Genomic DNA, 23,363 nt, shown 5'->3' with positions numbered 1-23,363 from the left:
AACGGTGATTGGCTGTCTATGGACGGCTTCTACAGCTTGTGGGAGGAGGCGGGCGGGTCGCGGGATTAATAGCAGGCCTGTGCGATATGGTGAGTGATGTGTAACGGTGATGTGTGTGGTCTATGGCATGCTCCAGCGATGGGCACATCGGAGATGGTTCAGCCAGTAATGTGGATCAGCTTGGACTGCAGGGAAAATATCAGACTCTTCCCTTCTAGATCAATTAGGATTTTCCTGAAACCAAACCCCAGTCAAAGCTTAAAAAAAAAAGAAGTAATCAGCCACAAAAACTATCTGCTGACTTTTAAAAAACAGCCACTTACCTGTCCCACGATCCCATGTTGTACTCACTGCAGCCGCTTTCAGTAGCTGTCCTTGCTCCCTGGCACCGGCATCTTTACAGCTGGCGGCTTCACATCCGGGTGCCCGCTGCGCACTGTGAATGGTCCCGTAGTATTCTGGGACCTGTCACGTGTCTCAGAAGACTATGGGGAGGGAGTTAGGACATGTTCTGCTTCCAATCGCCTAGGAGCAAGTGCCTGTCCAAATCAGGTATTCGCTCGCCAAAGGTGCCAATTCCTCACGGGAGCAGGGGACCAGTGCTTAACCCCTTGGCACCAGCCCTTTAAGGGTTTCAGGAGGCGGGGTTTAGGGTCATCTGACACACCGTCACATGATCCGGAAAGGTCCCAATCAAAAGAGATCAGGACCATTCCGTGAGTACTGGACGTGTGCTGGGAGCATGCAGGGCGCGCGCTCTCAGCACATATGTTTTTTCGAATAGAACTCAAATGTGCGACCGCTCGGCGTCTAGGCCGCACATTTGCGTTTGGCCAGCGTGGAGAGTTTAAAGCAGAACTTCCCCTTTTGGATGGAGCTTTGCTTTTATCTAGCCAACCTGCACATAGAGAACGAAAGAAGGATTCTGATTGGTCTAAAGCAGGGGTCTCCAAACTATGGCCCTCCAGCTGTTGAAGTACTACAAGTCCCATCATGCCTCTGCGAGTCTTGCATGTGGCTGTCAGAGTCTTGCAAGGCCTCATGGGACTTGCAGTTCCTCAACGCCTGGAGGGCCATTGTTTGGAGACCCCTGGTCTAAAGCTTCAATTTCAACATCCAGGTGCAGCAAAATGTATTTCCATAGATCATGTAATCACAGATTACTGCATATTCCACAATGATCTATAGCAGGGTTTCTCAACCAGGATTCCTCAAGAGGTTGTCAGGGGTTCCTTGAGCATTGAGCAATTTTTGCCTCTCAGCTGAGGTTCCCACTGACATCATTGATCTTTTTAGCTATCTGTAAGGGGGTAATTCTTCCCAAGGACCACAAGTGTAAGGAGCATCTATCAAACTAATGTATCGTGAATTGTATATAGTCATTTTCAGCAGGGGTTCCCTGACACAGGAAAGTTATGTCAAGGGTTCCTCTGCATTGAAAAGGTTGAGAAAGGCTGATCTATAGGGAGATTGGTGTCACTGGTGAAAGAATGTGGGGACTGCACAGTGTAGATGGAAAATGATTGGACCATAGGGTCCCTGTGTGTTCTTGGCATCAACCACAACCAAATGGATCTGTTATTTAGGTGTAAATTATAGCGATACTAAAGCCACCAAATTTACTGCTACAGTGAAGACATGCTGTGAATGAGAACTGTCACAGTTTCTTGTGCTCCTGTGCCAAACTGTCAAGCAAGTCTTTGGGATTTGTAGATTAGGAGGAATAAAACTTTTCTCCAGTGATTAACCAGAAGGGCAGGGGGGATTATTTATGAGGATAGGGTCCATTTCCAGAGGAGGGGACTTTGAAGTGTATATAAACCCTAATAATGAACTTCTATTGGATGAATGCAGAATCTGATAACTTCCTGTGCTCTCTGCACATCAGCATTTTCAAGTGATATACCACATGACACCTGCAGCTACAGGCATCACTCCGGTATTGTTTTTTTTCAGTGGGCTATTCTGTTTTTTTTTTGTTAAAGCAACCCTAGCGACTAATTAGCCACTGGATTGTTTTTACAGGCGTCCCATCGGGGAGCTCAGCACAGAAGCTGGCATTTCCGGCGGCTTTCCACAGGGTGACCGAGGACTGGAATGTCCCCGGTTATCTCCACAGTATAGGAAAGCAGAAGTGATGAGTACTTTGTTCGAATGTCAGTAGTGCCATTTTTAAATTGCGAAAGCATTTGACCACACTGATCTTGGTGTGATCAGATGCTTTTAACCACTTGCCTACAGGGCACTTATACCCCCTTCCTGCCCAGGCCAATTTTCAACATTGTACTCATATGAAATTTTTATAATTTTTTTTGAGACAGAGCTTTCTTTTGGTGGTATTTAATCACCTCTGGGTTTTTTATTTTTTGCTAAACAAACCAAAAACAACTGAAAATTTTGAAAAAAAAAAGTATTTTCTTAGTTTCTGTTATAAAATTTTGTAAATAAGTGATTTTTCTCCTTCACTGATGTGCGCTAATGAGGCTGCAGTGAGGGGCACTGATGAGGAGGCACTGGTAGGTAGCACTGAAAGGCAGCACTCATATATGGCACTGATAGGTGGCACTGAAAGGCAGCTCAGATGGGCACTGATATGTGGCATTGATGTGCACTGGTAGGCACTGATATGTGGCATTGATGGGCACTGGCAGGTGGCATGATGGACACTGACAGGTGGCACTGATGGGGCTACACTGATCATCAGGGCACATAGATCATCAGTGCCCTGATGATCAGTGTACATGTCTCCTCTGAGTAATGCTGATTACCGGCTCTCCTCTCCTCACGAGCTGTCGGCGTGACAGCTCGTGAGGAGAGAAATGCCGATAACTGGCATTTCCTTATTTACATGCGATCAGCTGTGATTGGACACAGCTGATCACATGACTGAGTCGAAGTTATCAGCTCCTTCCGTTGATCGGTGATCCGCTGTGTCCCAGAGACACAGCGCACCACCAATCGCCACGCTGCATGCCCCCGGGGGACACGCGTGGTTAGAGCGGGAGGACATCATATGACTTCCTCCCAGAACGAGAGAACTGCCTTGTGCCCATCATTTCCTTATATGGCGGGCGGGAGGCGGTTAAGGGCAGCTGAGACATCTAATAGACCCCAGATCTCTCCATAAAGAGTACCTGTCACTGCTGATTCTTATCACAAGGGATGTTTGCATAATAAAATAAGAACACTTTTCTTAAAGCACCCCCGTCTGCCCATGCTTGCACGCAAAGGCTTTTTACACCACATATGTGAGCTATCTCTGCGAACGTCAGAGCAAGAGGAATAATTCTAACACCAGACCTCCTGTGTAACTCTAAGCTGGTAACCTGTAAAGGCTTTTGAAGCGTCGCCTATGGAGATATTTCAATACCATAGTTTGGCGCCATTCCACGAGCATGCACAATTTACTTTCCATAATTTTTATTGTTTTAGAAAGGCCAACATTGGAACAACAATAGGCAGTTGCAATACTGCCTGGAAACTACTGCAGCTAATGCTAATTCTTCTTCAGCTAATGCTATTCCCGTGCACCTAATGCTCGTCCACCTGTTCCAGCACATAGACAAACAGGCTAATATCCAGCGTGCACTGACACGTAGGCGATCGCGCATTGGCGCCAAGCTGCCTCTTTAAAGGAGACTCTGCTGTGTACTAATCGCTGAATGTTCTTCAGCTTCCTGTGCCCCGTGTTCCTGCTTGTATTGACTTCGCTTCCGTTGTTGACCCGGCTTGTTCCTGACCTTGCTCTGTGGATTCTGGATTCTGACCTTGGCTTGCCTTAGACTACTCTCTGCCTGATCTCCTGGTGCTGACCTTGGCTTACCTCTGACTATTCCCTGCCTGATCTCCTGGTGCTGACATCGGCTTGTTACAGGACCTCTCTGTGCTTGCTAATTTGGTACTGACCCCGGCCTGCCTCCTGACCACGCTTCTGTCCCACAGTGTATGTCCCTGGCTCATCTTGACTACATCCTGGACCGTGGCAATCACCTGCTATCAAGCTATCGGCACCTGTACTTCTTTGAGCCTTGTACCTCTGTCACTGCATTCAGGGGTGATCGGACCAGAGCCGCACGGGAAGCCCTCTCATCAGCTTGGCCTTCAACCAAGGTACATGACAGAAACATCCAGCCATGTCTGAGTCTGAAAGAGGTGCTACCCCTCTGGAGACTCTGTGCCAACAAATTTCAGCTCTGACCCAAGCTGTGACAAATCTTCAGGAGGGATGCTTCCAGCTTGAGGGACGGATACAGAACCTGTCTGCCGCTGCCACCAACTTGACTCGTAGCTCCGCTACAAGTGCAACTGCGCCAGCCTCTACTTCTGGAAACTCTCAACCTGTCACTCCTGCTGGGGTTATACCACCACCAGAACCTCGGGTGCCAACCCCTGAATGCTTTTCAGGCACTCGCAGGAAATTCCGTGCATTCAAAAATGCATGTGAACTGTGCTTTGTTTTGCAACCTCGGACTTTCTCATTAGAATCAGTGAAGTTGGGGTTCATTATCTCCTTGCTGATCTATGAGGCCCAGACATAGGCGCACCACCTCCTGGAACAAAGCAATTCTGTCTTTAACTCAGTAAAAACTTTCTTTGAATCCATGGCTCAACTTTATGACAATCCACAATACACTGCTACAGTAGAGACTGCGCTACATACACTTCAACAGGGCTGGCGGCCAGTGGAAGACTACACCAGTGAATTCAGCAGATGGGCTGCTGACACAGCCTGGAATGATACTGCTCTAAAATATCAGTATCGCTTGGGCTTGTCAGAGACTTTGAAAGATCAACTTGCTCTGGTAGACATGCCTGACTCATTGGAGGGCATGGTACAACTTGCCATCCAATTAGATCGTCGGCTTCGGGAACGACGGTCAGAAAAATACTCCTTCAGGCCCACATGGGTAATGCCCAAGGTCCAACCCACCTTGTCTACTAATCCTCCAGCCAGCAACCACCTCCGAGGTTGAACCCGTGCAGATTGGCCTTCTTCCTGCATTGTCACCAGAGGAAAAACTACGGCGAAGCAAGGCCAACCTATGCCTGTACTGTGGAGACTCTGGTCACTTCCGTATCAACTGTCCTGTCCGGCCAAGTAAGTCTCTTCACAGACATTCTACTTTCAGGTTTCAGGAATCCAGTCAGCTCACATTGTCCTTCCTATCTCTCTACAGGTGGCTGGAAGGGAAAACAAGTTGCAGGCCATCATTTATTCCGGAGCTTGTAGCTGCTTTATTGACATTACCCTAGCAAAAGATTTGCAAATTTCTCTAGTGCCTAAGGGACAACTTAATATTCATCTTGCGGATGGAACAAATCCAAAATTTGGGCCTATTACCCAAGAGACTGTGCCTATCTTAACCACCAGCAGTTTGGGTCACCAAGAACTTTTAGGCTTTGACATCTTAAATTCTCCCATGTTCCCAGTAATTCTTGGCATACCCTGGTTACAAGCTCATAATCCCCTGGTGGATTGGGGTACAGGGACTATAATTTTCCAGTCGTTCTATTGCCAGCAGAACTGCCTCAGCACAAACCCTGTTAACCCTACACTGGGCCTCAGCAGCCAACTGGACTCTAATCTTTGCCTGCTCATACCACCAGTATATCATGACTTTCTCAATGTTTTTGACAAGAAAAGAGCAGATGCTCTTCCACCACATCGGTCTTACGACTGCCGCATTGGCCGCATATTCCCGCTGTCTGAACTGGTAGTAGAAGCTCTCTGGCATTACATCGATGAAAATTTCAATAGAGGTTTCATCCTCCCTTTATCATCACTAGCAAGAGCTGGCATATTCTTTGTGGAAAAAAAATACCACTCTCTCTGACCTTGTGTGGACTATCGGGAGCTCAATAAGATTGCTGTTAAGAACCGCTCCCCTTAATTCCTGAACTTTTTCAAAGATTCCGGACGGCCCAGATATTTTCTAAACTTGACTTGCGGGGGACCTATAAACTTAGTATGCATCAGGGAAGGGGACGAGTGGAAGACAACATTTCGAACTCACTTTAGGCATTTCGAGTACCAGGTGATGCCTTTTGGCTTGTGTAATGCCCCTGCCATGCTCCAACATTTTGCAAATGACATCTTCCGTGAGTACCTAGATCTCTTCCTAGTTGTACACCTGGACGATATCCTGATCTTCTCTCCCTCTCTGGAAATGCATCGCATTCATGTAAACAAAGTTTTGACTGTCTTGAAAGTGCATGGACTGTATGCAAAAGCAGAAAAATGCGAGTTTGAAAGACAATCTATTCAGTTTCTGGGGTTGGTGATCTCTACACAAGGAATCACTATGGACATTCAAAAGGTGTCCTCCAGCCTTGAATGGCCAGCGCCCAAAGACAAGAAGGGAGTTCAGAGATTTGTGGGATTTGCTAATTTTTATCTCAAATTTATAAAAAGCTTGTCTGACATCATTGCTCCCATCACACAACTTACCCGCCAACACTCGGTACCAGTGGACCCTGGAGGCTCAAACCGCCTTTGACAAACTAAAGGGCCTCTTTACTTCAACTCCAGTTCTCCAGAATCCTGATCCAGCTCTGCCTTATGTGCTTGAAGTTGACGCCTCAGAAACTGCTACAGAGGCCGTATTATCACAACGACAAGGTCCTAAAGCCATACTGCACCTTGTGGCCTTCTTCTCTCAAAAGTTGAGCCAATCAAAAAGGAATTATGACGTGGGTGAAGAGGAATTGCTGGAAAACAAATCAGCACTGGAAGAGTGGAGATACCTACTGGAAGGTGCAGCACACCCTGTGTTAATCTTCATGGACCACAAAAACTTCAAGTACCTTAGGTCCGCTAAACGGTTGAGGCCTTGACAAGCCAGGTGGGCTCTTTTTTTTTCAAGATTCTATTTCCACATCACGTATTGTCCAGGATCCAAGAATGGTAAGGCAAATGCCTTATCTTGCATGTTTCCAGATACCTCTGAATCATCTTCATCAGACACCATCTTGTCATCCCAGAACTTTTTGTTGATACAGCCTGACCTGATATCTTCTATTAAACAAGCTTCTGCAATCTGCCATTTGTCAGAAGCAGGATGGTATGTGGTGGCGCAATAACAAAATCTTTGTTCCACAGGAAATTCATCCACAGGTACTCAGCACTTTCCACTACCACCAACTGGCAGGACACTTTGGAACCTATAAGATATTCAAATTGATCCAACGTTCCTTCTGGTGGTCAAACCGTAACCAGGATTGTAAGGACTATGTGAGGCCATACATGGAGTGTATTCGCAACAAGCGCAATCGATCTAAATCATGGGGCCTACTAAGATCATTGCCTGTTCTCAAACGCCCGTGGGAAATTATTTCCATTGACTTTATCATGGACCTTCCTCCTTCTGAAGGGTTTACTTCCATCTTTGTGGTCATAGACCGTTTATCCAAGATGGCCCACTTTATTCCTATGATTGGGACTCCTACAGCTTTAGAACCGGCACATGCCTTCATTAAAGAAGTAGTGCGGATACACTGGGTACCAAGGAACATTGTGTCTGACAGAGGTGTAAAATTCAATTCTAGATTTTGGAAATTCGTCTGCAAAGTCCTGAAAATCAAGATCTGCTTATCTTCTGCATACCATCCTCAGAGTAATGGCCAGACAGAGCGTACTAATCAAACCCTGGAGTAGCATCTCAGATGTTTCTTTTCCTTTTCACAGGATGATTGGGCTGTTCTGCTGCCCCTTATAGAATTTGCATAAAACAATGCAGTCCATTCTTCCACAAATTAGGCTCTGTTTTGTGCTAACTACGGGTTCCACCCAACCTTCTTACCAGGTACCACGCCGGAAACAGAGTTGCCCGCCGTCCAAGATAAGCTAGCTTTTCTTCAATCTAACTCTCAGCTACTCCAAGAAGTCATGCCGAAAGGTCAAGAAGACAGCTAAAGATACTATGACAAAAAGCAGAGAGGGGAGTTGGTTCTAAAAGAAAAAGACAAAGTCTGGCTATCCACAACTAACCTGAAGCTTGCATGCCCTTCACGGAAGTTGGGTCCAAGATATATTGGGCCCTTTGAGGTAGAAAGGAAAATCAATCCTGTGGCCTACGAGTTGGCATTACCCAGTACTTACAAGATCTACCCAGTGTTTCATGTCTCGCTACTGAAGCCAGCCGTGCTTGATCCCTTTCCTGGGAGAAGTGTGCCGCCACCTCCACCTGTAACTGTAGGTGGTGAATTGGAGTTTGAAGTTGAATACATCCTGAACTGTAGAAGGTGAGGAGGTCAAACTCTGTATATCATAAAATGGAAAGGTTACCCCCCTGAAGAGAATTTCTGGGAGTCAAAAGAAAATATTCATGCCCCTGAATTACTCTAGGACTTTGCCAACAGCTTCCCAGAAAAGATGGCCAGAATGGGCAAACGGAGGCTGCCCATTGGGGGGGGGGGCACTGTCAGGAAACTAGTGCAGCTAATGCTAATTCTTCTGCAGCTCATGTTAATTCTTCTTCAGCTAATGCTAATTCCCATGCAGGTAATGCTAATTCCAATAGAGCTAATGCTCTTTCACCAGTACCAGCACATAGACAAGCCCAGGCTAATAGCCAGCGTGCACTGACACGTAGGCGATCGCGCATTGGCGCCAAGCTGCCTATTTAAAGGAGACTCTGCTGTGTACTAATCGCTGGATGTTCTTCAGCTTCCTGTAACCCGTGTTCCTGCTTGTACTGACTGATCTTTCGTTGCTGACCCGGCTTGCTCCTGACCTTGCTCTGTGGATTTCAGATTCTGACATCGGCCTGCCTTAGACTACTCTCTGCCTGATCTCTTGGTGCTGACCTTGGCTTACCTCTTACTTTTCCCTGCCTGATCTCCTAGTGCTGACATCCGCTTGCTACAAGACCTCGCTCTGCTTGCTAATATAGTACTGACCCCGGCCTGCTTCCTGAGCACGCTTCTGTCTCATGGTGTATGACCCTGGCTCATCTTGACTACATCCCTGACTGTGACAATCACCTGCTATCAAGCTATCGGCACCTGTGCTTCTTTGAGCCTTGTACCTCTGTCACCACATTCAGGGGTGCTTGGAACAGAGCCACAAGGGAATCCCTCTCTTCAACTTTGGCCGTCACCCAAGGTACGTGACAAATACAAAAAAGGTAAAAAGAGGTTGTATGAGGATACATTGCCCAATCTGCAAATTCCAACTGAACAAAAGATATTATCCAATACCACGGGAGTGCAAAATGTGATCATGATTGTAACATCCAACTAACTTGCCCCATAAGGCGTGTCAAGAAACAGATACATTCAGTAGGGGGTTTGATCCGGACCAAAATCCTTCCACCGTATCCTCCATGGTCGTGAGAGCCAGGAAAGTTAAAAGCTAAGAGGGACAAAAGATAAAAGGGAATGGAAAAGAGACAAAAAAAAACAGGTCCAGACAAAGACCAGAGGAGACACTCATCCTGATCCACAGGATGGTGTATCAAGTTTCAAGGGAGACATGCATATAGTTAGCCCAAGGTTTCCAGGTCAGTTAAAAAAACTACTGCGCATATACCACATAACATAAAAAATTGTAAAAACCACCATTTTATTCTCTAGGGCTTCTGCTTAAAAATATATAATATTTGGGGGTTCTAAGTAATTTTCTAGCAAAAGAGGCTGATTTGTACATGTAAATGAAGGGTCAGACAAGGCCTAGTATTAAATATTTGTAATCCCTATTAATAAACTTCTGTTTGATAAATGCAGAAGTTGATAACTTCCTGTGCTGGACTGTTATCATTTATATTGTACTGAGGACTACTAGACCACACCACTCTGTTATGTATAGGAGGACAGAGGGAGTTTCCAATAGTCCTGCCTGTGTTTGAATTTTAGTCGTCTAAAGCTGGCCATACATGGATCAACATGCAGCTGTTTCAGCAGGGACCTATCAGTTGACCTGTTTACATAATTACATAGTCTGGCTGAAAAAGACAAAAGTCCATCCAGTTCAACCATTAAAAAAAAAAAAAAAAAGTTATAATCCTATACCCACAGTTGATCCAGGGGAAGGCAAAAAAATAACCAGCAAAGCATGATCCAAATTGCTTTTGCAGGGAAAAAAATTCCTTCCTGATCCCCCGAGAGGCAATCGGATATTCCCTGGATCATCTTTACCTATAAATGTTAGTATCCAGTTATATTCTGTGTAGCTAAGAAAGAATCTAGGCCCTTTTTAAAGCAATCTATGGAGCTGGCCAGAACCAACTGTTGAGTGAGTCTATTCCACATTTTCACAGCTCTCACTGTGAAGAAACCTTGCCGTTTGGAGATTACATTTCTTTTCCTTCAGACGTAAAGAGTGCCCCCTTGTCCTCTGTGATGACCTCAGGGTGAATAACTCTACACCGAGTTCACTATATGAACCACTGATGTATTTATACATGTTGATCATATCCCCCCTTAATCTCCTCTTCTCAAGAGAGAATAAATTCAGTTCCTCTAATCTTTCCTCATAGCTGAGCTCCTCCATGCCTTGTATCAGTTTGGTTGATCTTCTCTGTACTTTCTCTAGTTCCTCAATATTCTTTTTTTGGTTGATCTTCTCTGTACTTTCTCTAGTGCTTCAATGTTCTTTTTGTGAATTGGTGCCCAAAACTGAACTACATATTCCAGATGAGGTATATCTAATGATTTGTACAGGGGTAATATGATATCTCTCTCTTTGGAGTCTTTACCTCTTTTAATACAAGAGAGGATTTTGCTCGCTTTAGAAATCGCAGCTTGGCATTGCATGCCATTATGATGCTTGTGATCTACCAGAACTCCCTGATCCTTCTCCACCATTGATTCCCCCAGTTGTACCCCCCCCCCAATACAGGCAGCCTGTTCGATTTTTCCCAAACAATTGCTGATGGCTATAGCCGGCAACACTGATCATTGTATTCTGTTGGCGGAGAAGGCTCCCAGACAGCAGAACACTAGCTTAGAGGGAATGATCCCCATTCACCTTGAATGTGTGGATGAGGAAAGTGGTTAATTTTTTTTTCCATTCAACCCGCTGGTTGAAATGCAAAATAAATGAATCATGTATGGCCTGCCTAAGATAGATGGTCAGCTTACCTACTGGAATGCAAATTAGTTTAGGAGGCCCTAAACTAACGCTTCTTTTTCCCTGGCCGGTTGCTGCTATCAGTATTTGTCAGGGTCTGAATGACCGTGTTAAACTGGTGGTTAAAAGACCATCTATGTTGGAGGAGAATACGGCTGTGGATCTGGCAGATTTACCATAGGCCTTGTGTTTTGTTTGATGCCCTTCTGTCGGTATACATGTGCAGGATCTTGTGGTTAAAGAGTTGGGCGGCGGAACTACCATGCAAAAGATTGTTGGCCGGGTTTCCCTTTCATGGAGAACGTTTTTTTGGGGATGACCTAGACAAGTATATCCAAAAGATCTCGGGGGGAAAAGTATGCTTTTACTCTTTAAGAGAAAGTCCAGACACCCGACCTTTAAGGGGCCAGGCACTTCGGTGGTTGGTGCTTCTTCTGGTAGGCAAACATTTCTCCGTATGCAGGGCCCTGTGTCTAAGGGAAAATTTCAGGGCCAGGGCCAAAAGAAACCCTGGGTGCAGAAGCCCACCAAGTCAGATTTTAAGTCTGCTTTATTATGAAGGGGCTCCCCTACTCGTGCAGGTGGGGAGAAGACTTTTATTTTTTGCGGAAATCTGAGAGGAGCTGATCCAGGACAAGTGGGTCATTGCTACAGTTGCTTAGGGGTACAAACTGGAATTTCAGGGAATTCCTCATCCCCATTTCTTAAGGTCTAATATATCCATGAATTAATTGAGTAGGAATTCTTTGTTTCAGGCACTTGACCGGCTCTTGTCCCAGGGTGGGATTGTGGAGGTTCCAGCGGATGAAAGGTTCCAGGGATTTTATTCAAATTTATTTATAGTTCCGAAGCTGAATGGGGATGTAAGGCCTATTTTAGACTTAAAGGGGCTGAACCGGTTCTTAAAGATTTGTTCATTTCAGATGGAGTCAGTCCGGTCTAGCGTCCATAGACATCAAGGATGCATACCTGCATGTGCCAATGTTTCCATCTCATCAAAGGTTTCTTCAGTTTGTGACAGAGAATCAACATTTTCAGTTTGTGGCACTAACTTTTGGGCTAGCCATGGCTCCTCGAGTCTAGACAAAGATTCTCGTTCCATTTCTGGGGCTGCTCAGAACTTGGGGAATACCAATTTTGGGCTATTCGGATGATCTACTGCTCAGGGGTCAGTCTGGTCCAAGCTTGAGAAAAAATGTGGTGTGTATGCACAGTTCCACTATTAAACTAAACTATTCCGCATTCACACTGGCACTGTCAAATGTGTTTATATGCATTCAGAGTACTTTTCTAAACTTGTATAAGTACATGTAATAGTTGTACAGTGATGCCACGCACACTGTGTGTTGACCTGTATTTAGGTGCGATCAGTTTCATTGCCTTCAGAAAAAACAGAATCTTTTGTGACTAAACGCACCTAAACCCACTTTAAATCTAAACATAGGAACAAATGATTTGGGAGGCATAAAATATTACTACTTCTGCATTTAGAAAGGCTAAACACAGGTATGCCAGTGTGAATGAGGCCTAAGTTTTATTTAGCCTGTACAGTACTGTAAGTGCCAAACATCTGGTGCTGAAACTTACAGTTGTGGTTGTAGTACAGTGATGACTGTGGGTCGCTCGATTTCCACCTTGTCCATTCAAAAAATGTCTTGTATTCTTTTCACAGAATAAAAGGCATTCTGTGATTGGATGGGGGCAGATTGTCCCGTTTATCTGCACCTTCCCTCATCTTCTATGAAAAGAATACCAAAACGTTTTTTGAATAGACAGGGCGGAGAGTGAACAGCATGCTATCAGAGCTGTACTACAGCACTGTACAGGCTAAATAGAAGTCATTTTTTTTTCTCGAAAAACAACTTTTAACCACTTCCTGCCCAGTTCCAGCATCCCTTTAATAGGGTCTGTACAGCTGCGAAGGGGGAGTGATCGGCTAATCCTGTGACCACTGTGATTGGTTGTCACAATAGTCATATGATCCTGAGCCGATCCTGCTATCTCCTGATCATTAGTACAGACCAAAAGCTGTCTCTGAGCTGGGAGCTCGTTCTTTGTACAGAATGCACTGCTGCCCATGGATATGTGTGGCATATGGGCTGTAAAGCCCATCCTCTTTGCAACCACACATATGCATTACATGGAGGCAAGAGGTTAAGAAGTGATTGTTGGGTGTAGTCATAAGTAGAAAACCAAAGTCCTATTTGCAAACCTTGTGCCGTGTGCTGGAGTTAGTCGAACCTCTATGGTATTAAGCAGCCCTGCACCACGCTTCCATTTCCTATGTAATATTCTGCTTGCTTGTTTCTATTTCAGTAAACCTACCTTTGAAATGAGTAGCAAGCTCACTGGATCATGACATAATAAGTGACATTACACCTAGGGACAGAACATATTTGATCTCCATATTTAATATAAAAGCAAAAATTAACATACAAGTGTAAAACGTAATCTACCTAGATTTCTGGTTATGTGTACTTATTTTACCGACATACAGGCATCCAACTACAAGAAACCATCACTAGGAGTGACAACTCAGAGGAAAAAGACTGTCCCAAAGCCGGAAATGACTGAGGAGCAGAAGCAAGAGATTCGAGAGGCTTTTGATCTGTTCGATACTGATGGCACAGGAACGATCGATGTTAAGGAACTAAAGGTGACGGTTCAAAAAAAAATGAGTTAAATACAAAAAATTAGCAGTTTTTTCTCACTTTTCTTCATTACCATTACAGTTAATTATACGGTTTATATATTGATTTTGAATAATTATATTATTCGCAAAAGTGTGGTGTGAAAATACATACAGTAAGACCTGAAAAAGTGCACAATATATCACTCACCTAAATAAATAAATGAGTACATAAAATGTGTAAACATGCAGCTGCCCTAATAGTGAATAATCCAATAATCACCTCATGAAACAATGACAAATAAAAGCAGCGCAAAAAAAATGTGAAACACATAGCAAAGTGGGAATATGATACAAAATATAACACTTAAAAAAATATACATGAATATTTAAATCATTGACATAAGTCCATCAAACCCTTTGATAAAATTAGGTGGCGCAACATGTGTCAGGGTCGGGCCGTACGATGTACTCTGGGATGAGTACATCCCCGCCGGAAGTGGCGTATTGCTCGCGAGCAGCGAGGAGGATCGGGTGAGATGCTCGCTCCATGTGATATGCAGATACCCTTAACGGTTATTGTGGATATTTTGGCATGCTTTCATTTATTTTATGAGAGTGCAGTACTTTCTATCCAATAAATGGTTTTTAATTGATTCACGCTATGACTTTACTTTCACATCTTTCCCTGATTATGGAATGTAATAGTTTGGAGGATGCCCCACCATCATATCAGTCTCTAATTGATGAAGGGCTTTTTGATTGATGATCTGTACTACGCTGACACTCACCACAAGCGCTATTGCCTATCAGGTTTGGATGGGCCACGATATCTGGTGAGTGCCACTGAATTGGGGGAGGTTTTCCTCTGGAGCACGTGGTGATATCTGAGTGCACTTTATTGATCCACTGAGATCACCACGTGAACAACACAATGATAATTGGTTGAATAATGACTTTGGTGGAGTTATGTCAAATGATTTAAATATTTGTGTATAATTTTTTGAAGTGTTATATTTTGTATCCTATTCCCACTTTTCTATTGTGTTTCACATTTTTTTTGTGCTGCTTTTATTTGTCATTGTTTCATGAGGTGATTATAATTATTAATTTCTGTAACAGCATTGTCTGTGCTGCACAATGTCAGCATTATGAACAAGGGTATATATAGAGAAGCATTTGAGCAACAAGTATGTCAAGCAGCATAGCAATACACCAATGGCAAAAATGAGTTTTGGTGATAGTGAGATCTTTAACTAGCTTTTAGTGTTCATGATATTCCAAGATTAACAGGTTCTGTCATCAGGATACTAGCTTTCTTCAAATTAAAGTGCCTGTAAAGGTAAAAGGTTTTTTACCTTATTGCAGGGGTCTCCATTCTTCCTATACAAAGGGCCAGTTTACTGTTTTTCTGACCTTAGGGGGGCTGGAATGTTCCCAGTGGGAGTAGAAAATGCCCCATCACTGGTATTAGTCAGAGGAATACCCCCCATTTTTGGAGTCAGTGGAAGGAACAATGCCTCATAATTGGTGGAGTAGGAGGAAAAGTGCCCCATAGTTGGTATCATTGGGAGGGATAGTGCCCCATGGTTGGTGTCTGCAGGAGAAAGCGTGCCCCATCATTGGTAATAGGGGGCAGAAGAATGCCCCTTTGATGGTGTCAGTGGGAGGAAAAGTGCTCCCATGGTTAGTATCAGTAGGAGGAAGTGTGCCCCCATGGTTGTTATCAGTTGGTGGAAGAGCACCCCATTGTTGCATCAGTGTAAGGAAGAGTACCCCAATGTTTGTATCAGTGAGAGGAATAGTGCCCCATTGTTTGTAACAATAGGAGGAATAGCAATCCTATTGTTGGCGTAAGTGGAAGGAATTATGCCCATTTCTGATGTCAACATGAGCAACAGTGCCCCGTATTAGTCGGAAATAGAAATAATGCCTCAAGGGCCAGATAAAGGCAAGCAAATGGCTGCATCCGGCCCACAGATTGGAGACCGCTGTCTTAATGCATTCTCTATATAAGTAGATCCTCCCCTAAATACTCACTTGGGCCCAATCTTCATCCAGCACTGTGCCCAAGAACAGCAGCTCTTCTCCCCTCTCCCCGCTCTCACAGGCTTGACTGAGAGCAGACGTAGCCATTGGCTCCTGTGGCTATCGTCAAAACCTGTGAGCAGAGAGTGGGGTGTTGGGATGAGGGGGGCTGTGTGTCTGAATAGGCATAAACTGCGCAGCTCACCATTGAGCACGCTGAAGTGCCCCATGGAAAGTGGCTTCCTATGGTGGCAAAGAGCCAGGATCGCCGACGGGGGACCCCAGAAGATCAGGAACGGGCTGCTCTGTGTAAAACCATTGCACAGAGCAGGTAAATATGACATGGTTGCTACTTTAATGTTAAAAAATGTTAAAGCTTTACTATGACTTTAATAAAAATATGCTGGTGTAATTACTTTTGGGGTTACTTTTATATTTTTTACAAGCTGAAGGTGTCATACTATCCTCCCTTAAAAATAAAAAAAGCGTAACATGGTAGAGCCCTCTTAGAACAGAAAGTATTCACATATATAATTCTATCACATATCCCAAAAATAAGAGGGTTAATTCACATTTCAGGATGGTAAGCGGGGCCATGCTGATCATTCTATGGTACTGTAAATAAAATACAGTCCTGACTATCAACATGCCTTTAAGATGCAGTAAGCTTCATTGCTCAGCTGTCAGTCTGGAACAGGCAAAAATAGAAGTACACCACATCATAGTGTGGCATGTGTAGGTGATATATTGGCAGTGATGAAAAGTATATAGTAGTTTGCATGCATTGTATTGAAGCTCTGGACAAATTTCACTGATGGAACTGGAGCTTTAAAGGTTGAGCATTTGCATGAATGATTTTTGTCACAGGAGGTCAGTTTTTCCCTTGAATGCTAACATATTCCAATAACTGCAGGTTGCCATGCGAGCCCTTGGATTTGAGCCCAAGAAGGAGGAAATTAAGAAGATGATTTCAGATATTGATAAGGAGGGGACGGGCAAAATCAGCTTCAGTGATTTCCTGTCTTCGATGACCCAGAAGATGGTGAGTTCTACATAATGACTTCAAGAGAAAGAGAAAATATTTCCAGAACACTGGAGCACACAGAATCTGGTGCAGCTTCCAGGTTCTATTGTAAAAGCTTTTAGAAGCTGAAGATAGAAGCTGATTGGTTACCATGAACAGCTGCACCAGTTTTAGTAAATCTCCTCTAAAGGCTCTTCCTTATCCACAGCGCACAGTTGCTTCTTGGCTTTCATTTGTCTAAGGTTCAGGTGTACTGGACTCCGTTTGTAGTGCAGGTTTTTAATTGCTTCCCACACAGGCTAATTCTGGAATTTCTCTCCTACATGTGAAAATCATATTTTATTTTGCTAGAAAATGATTTAGAACCCCTAGAACATTATATATATTTTTTAGCAGAGACCCTAGATATTAAAATGGCTGCCATTCCTTACGTCACATGGTATTTGCATTTGAAACACAATTTGTTTGGAAAAAATAAACTTTTATGATTTTTAATGAAAAAATCCACAATATATAACCCAATTTTTGGTAAACAATATGCACACTTGTGGAATGGTGCCGGACTACGATACTTAAAAATCTCCATAGGCAGCACTTTAAAAAAGTTTACAGGTTACCAGTTTAGGGTTACAGAGATAATGATAGTTGCTTGGTTGTTATGCTGACTCTGAGACACAAAACAAATTATTGATTAGTGAGAAGTCCTTATTTGGAGATTTGTTTTAATCAGTAACTCAAAGTTTTTTTTTCCATTTTGGATACAGTAAGTGAGGGTGATAACCCTGTCATTTTGCTTTATGTGCCCTATTGGGGAGATTTCCCTTCACTTTCTGTATTGTAGCCAAAAAAGGAAGTGAGATCCCTGATAGTCACCAGAATCACCAGAAGTATGGTTCCTGTTGGAAGGTTTCCCCTATATTACTATTCTGGGGACAACCCTAAATTTGGGATTTTCTTTCACTTTCCCTTTCCTTGATAATGGTAGACATAAGAAATAGGTGAATCTCCCTTATGGGGACACAGACAGCCATGAACCTGAAAGGCATTCTAATCCCTCCTCACTCTATACAAAAGTAAAGAAAACAAAAGGTTTTAGCTTGTAGTCACTTTAAATGACCGTCTCATAAATAAAATAAATAATAAAATATATTTATACTGCTCCCTGCAATGAAGACATGGAATTCTTGCCTCTCCTGGTGCTCTGCAGCAGTGAAGTGAAACTGCTGGCTGACGATCCTGCAGGAATTTCTGGGAAAGTAGGATCCTGGCCCACTGACCAGTGCTATGGTTTCTCCCACTGACCCCTATGTCACTACAGGACACAGTAGTGATGTGAAGGCCAGTGGAATAAACCACTGCCGTCACTTCCAGGAGTTTCGGATTCTGCAAGATCTTCAGCTGACAGTTACTCTTTACTGCTGCATAGACTGATGGGTGCAGGCAGTAGGAGAGGTGAGTATTTTTATGTGCATTTCAGGGATGCAGTTTTGAATATTTATTCTAGTGGCAGAGGTTGGTGGGCATCATCATGTCACAATTGTGTTGCTCTCTTCATCATTATGTGTTAGGTTACCAGCCTGAGGACTTTTGAAAAGTAAGTGTTTGGCTGACTTTGGACAAAGCCTGGAGTTGGGTTTTAATTGCTCCTGTTCTTACAGTTAAAACAATAATACGAAAGCATTTTTTCATTTTAGATTGACTATCATTTGTTTTTTTTTTGTTAATCAATTACCATGGCTAAAATCGACTAATTGTAAGGTACTGTAAGTTTATAGGTTGAACTAATACATGTTGAGATAACTTTGTTTATAGCAGAATCATTAATTACCATCAATTTAAAAATCCCCTTTTTTCCAGGCCGAAAAAGATTCAAAAGAAGAGATCATGAAAGCTTTTCGGTTGTTTGATGATGATGAAACTGGAAAGATCTCTTTTAAAAATCTTAAAAGAGTTGCAAAGGAGCTTGGGGAAAATCTGACCGATGAAGAGCTGCAGGTTTGTTGTTTGATTATTATTCGGAACTATATTTTTTCTTTTAATAGCTTGATTCTATCTCTATTTTTCTGCTTTTGACTCAAATATTTTGAAACAGTGTTAGTAACTGAGTCCACACAGCAGAGGGCAGCAGTTTTCAGAGTTTGAAGATTGGTGGATGCACAAACACTGAAGACTATCATCTTATTATTATTTTGGTGTATTAAGCAGTCATTAGCCAAGTTATTTTATTTATTACAGGTACTTATATAGCACCGTCAAATTACACAGTGCTTCACGTGTAATCTATCTATCTCACTTTCACTTCAGTCCCTAACCCACCACAAGGAGTGTAAAATCTAAGGTCCCTAACTCACATGTATACATACACATACTAGGGCTAGTTTAGACCAGAACCAATTAACCTACCAGCATGTCTTTGGAGTGTGGGAGGAAACCGGAGTACCCGGAGGAAACCCATGCAGGCACAGGGAGAACATGCAAACTCCAGACGGGTGGTGCCATGGCTGGGATTTAAACCAGTGACCCTAGTACTGCCAGGCAGAAGTGGTAACCATTTGGCCACTGTGCTGCCCACAGTGGTTAAAGTTAGTAGAAGAAAGAATGTAATGCATTATATTTTTAACTGACAGATGGATTACATTCTGGTGTTTAAAACTGAAATCCACACTGCTAAATGCACATTTGAAATATATGCAGTCAATCCTGCATTCCAATATTGGGATGCATGCCTAGCCTGCTCGTTGGACAAAGAAGGGATAATGGCAAAGTGATGAGGTTACCCTCTACTCACTCTGGCTTCCTCCTCTCAGAATGCTCCCTCTCACTAAATATGTATTAAATGAAAGTGTCAAAATCTCCTCTTGCTGGCCCACCGTGTGTCCTGATGCCCGTGGGGTTTACAGAATACTGATATCAAAGTTGTTTCAGGTCCTTTTAAGTGAACCTGTACCCAGACTATGATCATTAAAATATTTAAGCTTTCAAAATAATACAGTAATATCACTTTGAATGTGAAGTTTCCCACAATGCTTACAGCTATAGAGAGCTTGTTTCAAAGTCCACAACAGATGTCTCCCCTGTCAGCTCCTGCACACTGTTTTTATGGTTCTGCATAGCACAGCCATACAAAGCAGTGTGCTTACAGTGTAAAGCACACAGTGAAACAGCACGCAGTTAACCCTTTGATTGCCCCATATGTTAACCCCTTCCTGCACAGTGCCATTAGTACAGTGTCAGTGCTTATTATTAGCACTGATCATTGTATTGGTGTCACTGGGGATGTCAGTGACACCAAGTCAGTTCCCCCCAGTGTCAGAATGCTCGCTGAAGTCCCGCTATAAGTCACTGATAGCCGCCATTTACTAGTAAAAAAAAATAAGATTCCAGTATCTATACCACCATTTGTAAACGCTATAATCATGCAAAACCAATTACTTTACATGTATTGACATGTAGAAGAATACATTTTGGCCTAAATATATGACGAAATTTGATTTTTTTAAACAAAATTTTTACTGGACATGTTTAATAGCAAAAAGTAAAAAAATTTTTTTTTTCTCAAAATTGTCGGTGTTTTTTTGTTTATAGCGCGAAAAATAAAAACCACACAAGCAATCAAATTCCAGCGAAAGATCTATATGTGGGGAAAAAAGTACGTAAATTTCATTTGAGTGCAGTGTTGCATGACCATGCAATTGTCAAAGTAATGTAGCTCCATATCGCAAAAAATGGCCTGGTCAGGAAGGGGGGTAAATCCTCTGGATGGCAAGTGGTTAAAACTGAAGTTTAAGTATGAATTTTATTTTATATTGGTCCAGCTTGTTTTTTTTTTTAAATGTGTAGAAGTCTGTAATGACAGTAATGTTAGAAATGCTCCCATATCACTGTTTTGTGACTGGGGAAGGTCCTCTTGGAACTGTTTTATGATGACCTGCCCAACAGTGTTCCCAGTACTATGTTGCCAGCTCTATCTGTTTAATTACTCCTTTTTTTTTTTTTTTCTGTAGGAGATGATTGATGAAGCTGACCGAGATGGAGATGGGGAAGTGAATGAACAAGAGTTCCTCAGAATAATGAAGAAGACTAGTCTGTACTGAGCTGTCCTACAAGATGTGGTTCCACCACCCTCCTGCCTCAGTGATAAACATGTCTTCAATATACAGGAACTGAGATCTGAAAGCACAACTGTGTCCTTCTACCAACCTCTACTACTTTGACAGTCCGTCATATAGCACAGCTGCCATCTTAGCACCACACAATGTGCCAATTGAAACAGTCTGCCATGTCCCAATGTATACCATAAAATTATATAAGATGTATCCATGGTATTGGTGATTGTGGCCAGTTAACTAAAGCTTAATAATCTTTGCCTAAAAGTGCTTTCCTTGAACAGTTCAACCAAATAGAGAATATATTGCTGTTTTCAATATCAATGTTCAGAGAGTAGAACTAATCCTGGCAGCCAATTATAGAGCATCATTCATTATGCTGTCCATAAACGCAAACAATTTCAAACAAAATTCTTCTAGTGTAACGTTTGTTCAGTTTTCTGATCTCCGCTGTGGTCAAAGGGACATTTGTTTTCGACCGCTGTGATGAGAAAATTGAATGTTAAAATCAAACAAAATGTTGAAGAACTTTTGAACAACATTCATCATGTCAACAAACGTGTTGAGAATTTTCGTACGAATGTTTGTGTGAAGGTTCGTTCAAAAGTCTTCTAGTGTATGGCCAGCTTTAGTCAACCCAATCTGAATTCTCATACATATCCTGTAGATATGTAAACATTTGTATTTGATAACTGTGTTGCAGAAATATAAAGTGCCTGCAGTTGCTTTTCATTGCCTAGTCTACACCCAAATGTCTTTTCTGAATAGACAAAACTCTGACACTTCCAGGTAATGTCAGAGTTTTCCTGCTTCCTGCTGGCCCCATGCACTTATATTGGCCCATTATTAAAATGGGCTGCCTCACTGGCCAATGGAAAGATGTAGGAAGGCCCAGGGTTTTACTGACTCAGAATGGCCCCACAAATAGGTGTAGATAGGGCTATAAGGGAAAGTAGCCCTCTTTTGTTTCTGATACTTACTGCCCCTGCACTCCCTCCAAATTTTGTTCACCTGCTGCAACCCGGTTGAATACTTGGTACTTCCAAGTATGGCAGAATTGTGACTCCCTTCATTCCTCCTACAATGCCAGAATTGTGACTCCCTTCCGTTCCTCTAACAATGCAGTGCTAGCTACCTGAGCAACCAATTACCAAGCCTGATTGTTGTTAGATAAGGGTGGTTCCTTAGATTTGTATAAATTCTGAGCAGGATTATCTGGATTTTACACAAGGCTGTGTGGGTGAGCAAGGAGGTGTGGGTGTGCAGGCATGGTGCATTTTACGGATGGATGGGCACGGCTGTCATACAAACAAGTTACTTTGAGGGGAACCTATAGTTTTCAATTCAAGGCAAACAAAATTTGAAAAAGCTTTCCACTTTTAGTTGTCCCAAGTCGGCTTCTCACTTCTCTGTACAGACAGTAGTATCCTCAACTCCCTGGCTATGTCTAAAAAGCCTAACAGGCAGCCAAGATGGTTTTCCTTCTTTTGCTCATTAAGGCCAGTTCACACCAAGACAGTTTGGAAGATCCATGGTACAAGCACACTGGGTGTGCGATCTGCTGCAGGTGTCATTAGATTCCTTACGACATCCCAAATGCAGATTACAAATGTAGTGTGTTTGCATGCACCAGATCATATAGTATTGAAGTGCCATACAATCCAGTTTTAGTGCATTTTTAAAAGTGTGCATTCTCTACTTTTGATGCAATCCAGTGTGATTTCAGCCTATTTAAATGAACGGACTGAAAAACAAATTGCACATGATTGCAGAGCACTTCCTTACTTATGATGATCTTAAATGAAATCTATTGTTTCTGACCATTTCCTGCTGCTCCTTATGATAAACCTGTAACTGATGAGAACCATTTATCTTCCTTTCTCAAACAGGACAACTATACTTAACTGCCTTTGGCTGTGTTTCAGAATTGTCACATCTGCTCTTATAGTATATATGTAATGTACAGTAATTGTTTTAAGTGGTGATGTTTTCACGGATGCATTTTAAAAAAGTTGGACGTTTGCATTGACCAAAAATGTATGGATGTGTGTGTGTGTTACCTTTTTAACTGTATTATTTTGTAGAAATAATGTGATTTTTTTTTGACACTGCCATAAGGAAGCAAATCTGTGGAGAGTTGCAGAACTCTGTGCTGCAGATATGTTTTTAAATATTTATATTTATGTTATTCAGAAGATACCTGTACAGATATTTATCTGGTGTTATATAAATGTTTCATCTGTCTTTTACTTCTTCAAATATCTTGTGGTTTCTCTGGTATACAGTACATTACATGTTCTTCATTGCTACATACTATATACTGTACATATATTTACATAATCATAACCAGTTTCAGCTGTGGGTCTATTAATTTGATAACATTGTCATAGTTAGGGGTACGCCGAAATGAAAGTTCTGGTGCCGAAACCGAAAATTCAGAATGCACTTGACAGAAAACCGAAATGGACAGTTTTCAAAAATATATATTATTATTATTATTATAATACA

General features: G+C 42.6%; 1 protein-coding gene across 1 annotated transcript; it reads left to right on the top strand.

The window, feature by feature from the left end:
* Positions 1 to 14: 14 nt before the first annotated feature.
* On the top strand, positions 15 to 23,104 carry CETN2 (centrin 2). The gene is made up of 5 exons (XM_089651922.1): positions 15 to 89; positions 13,566 to 13,724; positions 16,639 to 16,767; positions 18,607 to 18,744; positions 20,754 to 23,104. Exons 1-5 carry the CDS (start codon positions 87 to 89, stop codon positions 20,841 to 20,843), a joined length of 519 nt encoding a protein of 172 aa, XP_089508048.1. The 5' UTR covers positions 15 to 86; the 3' UTR covers positions 20,844 to 23,104.
* The last annotated feature ends 259 nt before the right edge of the window (positions 23,105 to 23,363 follow it).

This window comes from Staurois parvus, unplaced genomic scaffold, assembly GCF_062004578.1.
Source record: "Staurois parvus isolate SC_StPar_1 unplaced genomic scaffold, SC_StPar_1.0 ptg000668l, whole genome shotgun sequence".
NCBI classification, from domain to species: domain Eukaryota; kingdom Metazoa; phylum Chordata; class Amphibia; order Anura; family Ranidae; genus Staurois; species Staurois parvus.
The sequence above is the reverse complement of the archived record's forward strand: the minus strand, read 5'-3'. Positions and strand labels throughout refer to the sequence as shown.

Excerpts from the sequence above, each read along its gene's own strand:
- CETN2 (XM_089651922.1), top strand. Across the intron at positions 13,725-16,638 it reads TCGATGTTAAGGAACTAAAG|GTTGCCATGCGAGCCCTTGG; the intron begins GTGACGGTTCAA and ends CAATAACTGCAG. Across the intron at positions 16,768-18,606 it reads CTTCGATGACCCAGAAGATG|GCCGAAAAAGATTCAAAAGA; the intron begins GTGAGTTCTACA and ends CCTTTTTTCCAG.